Consider the following 5,501-nt stretch of genomic DNA (forward strand, 5'->3'; position numbering starts at 1 on the left):
CCCCCCCCCCCCCCCCCCCGCCTTCCTCCTCGGCCCTTCGACGGAAATAACACGTATAGCATCTACCCAAACGAGTCATGGCGACGGGACCGAAACTCGTCAACTCGTTTCATCACGAAGCTGATCATTTTCATCTTGCTCGTCGATGTCCTAGCCCTTGGCTGCATCGACGAGTGCGGGCCGCATCTACGCCTCAATCTGTACTGACACGCTGCCATGTTTGCCATCGCCACCACGGGAATTCTTTCTCGAATGACGCCCTCTGGAATGATCTACTGCTCATCAGTAATTCCGCCCGGTATTCTTCCGTCTCCCCACCTGATTCTTCAACGACCTTCGTTGCGGCGCCTGCAGGTAGAGTACGCGGTCGCAGATACGAAGATGGGGGCGGAGGATGAGTATGCACTAATCAACCTCGACCGTGCCGCCATGCTGACAAGATAATCGTAGGGGTTCGGGATTGACCTTCTCTCTCGGTCGGTATCTTGAGCATCCTTCAGATCGTTCCCCCTTTACCACAGACAACATGCCCCGTCAGCTGACTAGGAATGTACACTTGAACCGAACGGACCCTATCGGCACGGGGGACACTGCTGGTGGCGAAACGCCATACCCATGGAATCATTCGTCTTTCACCATGCTGCTCCCGATGTGTACATAACTAGATGATATGTGAGGGGCAATGCTCATATAGAAACTGTATCTACCAAAACCTCTCTTTTACCTCTACCTCTGCTTTCCCGCGATGTCGAACTTCTTGCTCAGCGACAGATCCCTACTACTCGATCCGACAAACACCTCGTACTCACCCTCCTGTACCGTCCACTTCTGCTCCGAAACGTCCCAGACTGCAAGATCGAGTCTGTTCAGGGTCAAGTGCACTGTCGTCTTGGCGCCAGGCTTCAGCCAGACCTTTTCGAAGCCACGAAGCTGTCGCGGCGGAGAGTCGGGAATCGACACGTACAGCTGGACGACTTCATACCCCGAACGGGGCCCCTTGTTGGTTACTGTGGCTGAAACGACGGCGCCAGCAGCCCACTTGGCCTCTTCGTCGTCGAGAGACCCAGCCGAGAGTTTCTTCAACGACAAGCCGAGGCCAGAGTACCCAAACGTTGTGTAGCTGAGGCCGAAGCCAAACTCGAAACGGGGCTGAATACCCTTGGCGTCAAAGGCACGATAATCGATATAGGACCCCTCGTCAAAGTCGCACTGCGGGTCGCTCGCATTGGGCGGCCCCCTACCGCACGGTTCGAGGACCTGCCCATAGTCGCTCTCGTTGCGGGCTACGGTGTAGGGGAGTCGGCCGGAGAACTCGGCCTCGCCGTACAGGAGCTTGACCAGGGCCGGGCCCGAGTCCTGCCCTGGAAGGTGGGCGATGATGGTGGCCGTGACGTTTGGGTGCTCTATCCACTGGTCGACGAGGCGAGCGCCGGCAGCGTGGATGACAACGACCGTGTTGGCGCACTTGGAGGCCACGTTCAAGATCAGTCCGTCGCTGAAATCGTCGTGCAGACCGTCCCGGTCCCAGCCTTCGGTAGCGATGGCATTGATGAATACGAGGCAGACATCCGACGCGCCGTTGACGTCTGGGTCGCCCGATTCGACGTCCCAGTTGACCCAGGCTCCCGTCTCGGAAGCCTTGTACTGGATTGCGCTCAGGGGCTGGTGAGGTCGTCAGCGACGTTTGCCCTCCATCCTGAAGGGGGGAGGGGGTGGGAATCTCTTACATCGAGGATATAGGGAGGTCCATTGGCTCCCGCTCTCCCGCCAGTGATGATTGTTCCTCCCCTGGCTGCTTGGTCAAAATGCTGTTCTGTTCCCAGCTCAGCCGGACCCATCTCCTGCGAGGACGTGTAGCCTAGTTCGAAGAGCTTGTCTATGTTCTTGGTTGGCGGCGGCACCGCGTCGTACCCATACACGGAAATCATGACGGGGGCCGTCTTGAATGGGAGGGTGCTGTTGACATTCTTGACCAGCACGTGGCCCGCAATCGCCCCCTGAAGGGTGCTGTGCCTGGACTTGGGATCACGAGCGTCGATCTTGTCGTGTGGGAGGGTCAGGTTCGCCATGCCGATTCCAGGCGTGGGGAAGTTGTTCCTGTCCTGACCGACTAGGTACCAGGCCGCCAGGATTCTGGCGAGGAAGACAGGTCAGCCGCTATGCAGGTGGAGGGGAGTGAGAGATTCAGCCGCATGTCGGGCTGGGACTGACCTCTTCGCCATATCCGTCACACGTTCCTCGGTGATGGTGCCGTTGCTGACGTAGTCTGTCAGGTTCTGGCCAAAGCTCCCACCGAGGGGCATGACCATGTCCAGACCAGCATTCGCACTCGAGGTTTGGTGGATAGCATTCCAATCAAGCATGACGAATCCTTGGAAGCCAAGCTCGCCCTTGAGAATGCCGTTGAGCGTGTGGTCATCGTCGCAGGCATACGTGCCGTTGACGCGCTGGTACGAACACATTACGGAAGCGACGCCGACGCGAAGGCTCTCGACGAAGGGCCACAGATAATACTCGTGGAGCGTCCTGTCGTCGATGTTGGAGGAGACGGCCTCGACCCCAAAGTACGGGCGACGATACGTCTCTTGCTCGTTACCGATGAAGTGCTACCTCTTACTCAGTCTTTTTCGCTCTCAGCCGGTACACGGAGGGCGTCGGTGGGACGGCCTACCTTGATGGTCGCGATGACACCGGCATCCTGGTGGCCACGGACCGACTGAGCATTCAACTTGCCAGACAGGTAGGGGTCGACGCTGAAGCCCTCCCAGTTGCGGCCGCCCAGGGGACTGCGGCCGAGGGGACCGGCATTGGGGCCCAGGATGACATTGACTGCCACGATTCAGCATCGATCGCCCGCCTGGAGAGTGGGGGGGGGGGATATCTCACCTCCCTTGGCCTTGAACTCCCTGCCCATGTACCACGCCCTCTGGTACGCCAGGTCCTTATCCCAGGACGCGCCGACATGGAGGCCTGAGGGGAAGGAGCTGACGAGATCGGTGGCCCTGACGCCGTTTCCAGCATCGTGCAGGCACATTCCCGGCCATTGTAGACGAGGCACCGTGCCCGTCATGCCGGCACATGTGGTGTCAGTCTCAAAACCTCGGGTGATGTTGATCTTCTCCTCCAGCGTCATCTGATCCACGAGGACTTTGGCTCTTGCGTACGCCTCGTTCCATGTCCGTCTATCCTTTGGTGGCTCTACCGTATTTCATTTTGTTTTTGTTTTTTTCATGGTGAAAGTCAGCCCCCCACAAGATGTTGAGGTTACAACTCTTTCCAGAGTCTGGGCGGCACTCACGTATCGCATTCTCGTAGACGGGGAGCGGTGAAGCACATGCCGCGATGGCGGGACCGATAAAGACCAGTAGCAGCAGTAGAAGCGTACTGCCGCCGACGTGATTAGGAGAAGCTATCGGTGACATGATGCGTCTCTCATCACCCTTGTGTGGTTGAAGTGGTCAGGATGAGAGAGAAGAGAGGATGGATCTGAGAACATGTTTCCTCGCGAGGAGAGGGAGTGGGGGGAGTCCTCGCTCTCCATCATGCCGACGCTTCCCAATAGGCATTGCATCATTACCAGCAATATCTGGGTCCCTTGACTCGTGCAAGGGACAGGGATGGGTAAAGGCTTCCTTATTAGACGGACAGGTCCTGATCAGGTTCACACCGCTATCGCTTGCATTCTCCTATCCTATCCGACTCCCCTCTTCTTCTCTTCAACTTCCCACCTTTTCTGAGTGAGATAGATAAGTGAATCAATAAATAGAAGACATAAAATTAAACTTATTTTCAAGGTTGGTGGACTGTCTTCTAGTCTTCTGAGTCTTGCATCGGCGCTCTCCAGCTCTCACAACCTCCACTTCCCCCCTTCACCCCCGCAACCCGCACCCACTCCCGCACCCACTCCCCCCCTCCCCCCCTCCCCCCCTCGTTCCTGACCATCCGGGGATGGCGTAGGATGGCTTGCATTTTGCTGCCATCTACTATGTCTTTATATACCGCAGATTACGGGCCTTGACATGTACATCCCCACACAGTGGGTGAGAGATTTACTGTGTGTGCTGGTTCCCGACGGGGAGTTGCGTTTATTCAACGTTGTCGTTGCGAAGTAATAATGATATCTCAACGTCAACATTGACCCAACGGCTCACATGGTTGGCTCACTCAGCGGTCAGATCTAAGGGTCCCGAGGCATTGGCATATTCATTCGGTCCAGAAGAGGTAGACGAGACTTTTTTTTTTTCGCACGGTACTACTATTCACCAACGTCTCCTCTGGATCGGACGAGGACAGAAATTGTTTAACGATAGTACGATGTCTCTTAGGAGATGGTCATGGCGAGTTGTCAAGCCGGATCAGAAGATGGGTTACCATCAGATATCAGCATATCCCATAAATCATACAACAAGCAAGACAACCCCATCGGCCTAGGGGCAGATATATATACATATATATATATATATATATGTGTGTGTGTGTGTGTGTGTGTGTGTATGTATATATGTATGTCATCTTGTAACCCGCTAGGCCTAGGGATCTGAGCGAATCAATCCCCATCCCCATTAACTGGCAGTGACATTCCATGGTCTATGCGAAGACGAGGTGCGGGGATGGGACGGGACGGGACGGGACAGGGCGGAACGGAACGGAACGGGGCGGGACGGGTTGATTCGGCGCCACCTCTAGCTGATGCAGTCAAGTTGTAGAGGATGCGCGGAGAAGAAGCGGAATGGTACAGGCGTGGTGGCAGATGCCATGTCAGATGACAGTATTGCCCTGTCTTGCACGCCATCGGAGCCACTATCAAGGTCAAGGCCCATCCATTCTATAGCAAGCCGGACTTGCGATAGACAGGAGCCGGGTTTTAGGTCCCGGTACCATCCGGTTGGGCCGAGACAGCCTCGTCGGCCTTGTCGGCATTCTCGTCGGCGTCCAGGGTCTGCTGTATCCTCTGGCTGGGCAGCCACTTCTCGGCGGGTATGAACCACCAGGAGGCGAGGGCGAAGATGGTGGTGCCGGCCATGATGATGGGGGCGTAGTTGAGGGACTCGCCCGTGACCGGGAAGACGTAGGGAGAATACAGGACGGCGACGACCCAGCCGTTCCAGAGGACGGCGATGGCCTGGAACGGCTTGCTGAGCCGGCCTAGGCTCCAGGCCGGCTTGGGGAAGCGCTTGGGCGTCAGGAGCAGGCGCGACAGGGAGATGAGGCCGTAGGCCGCGGCCGAGGGCACGCCGGCGGCCGACACCAGCGACGTGAAGGCCACGGCGGATGGGAGGATGGTGCAGGTGATGATGGCCGCCACGCCCCAGACCACCAGGACGGCGTTGCGGGGCTGGCCGTCGACGACGCGAGAGACCCACGACGACCACGGGAGCACGCCGTCGCGCGCGACGGCGAACACCAGCCGTGAGGCGGCGAGCACGGCGATGGCGGTGTTCTGCCAGTCAGCCATGAGAATTAGTATAAGATAAGGAAGAAGAAGACGGAACAGGAGAGAG

At 57.3% G+C, this 5,501-nt stretch overlaps 2 protein-coding genes across 2 annotated transcripts in view; both read right to left on the bottom strand.

The window, feature by feature from the left end:
• Positions 1-726: 726 nt before the first annotated feature.
• GMORB2_3716 (beta-glucosidase) lies at positions 727-3,422 on the bottom strand (the record flags this gene model as incomplete). The annotated part of the gene is made up of 6 exons (XM_035465692.1): positions 727-1,662; positions 1,728-2,133; positions 2,212-2,606; positions 2,672-2,829; positions 2,887-3,198; positions 3,299-3,422. 6 exons carry the CDS (start codon positions 3,420-3,422, stop codon positions 727-729), a joined length of 2,331 nt encoding a protein of 776 aa, XP_035323529.1.
• A 1,442-nt stretch (positions 3,423-4,864) lies between these two features.
• GMORB2_3717 (Amino acid transporter) overlaps positions 4,865-5,501 on the bottom strand; it is a gene marked incomplete at both ends in the record, with an annotated part of 2,616 nt that continues 1,979 nt past the window's right edge. The window contains one exon of the mRNA XM_035465693.1: positions 4,865-5,440. Within this exon, the coding sequence (XP_035323530.1) occupies positions 4,865-5,440 (576 nt within the window). The remainder of the gene's footprint in view (positions 5,441-5,501) is intronic.

This window comes from Geosmithia morbida (assembly GCF_012550715.1).
Source record: "Geosmithia morbida isolate 1262 chromosome Unknown scaffold_2, whole genome shotgun sequence".
In the NCBI taxonomy this organism is placed as follows: Eukaryota; Fungi; Ascomycota; class Sordariomycetes; order Hypocreales; family Bionectriaceae; genus Geosmithia; species Geosmithia morbida.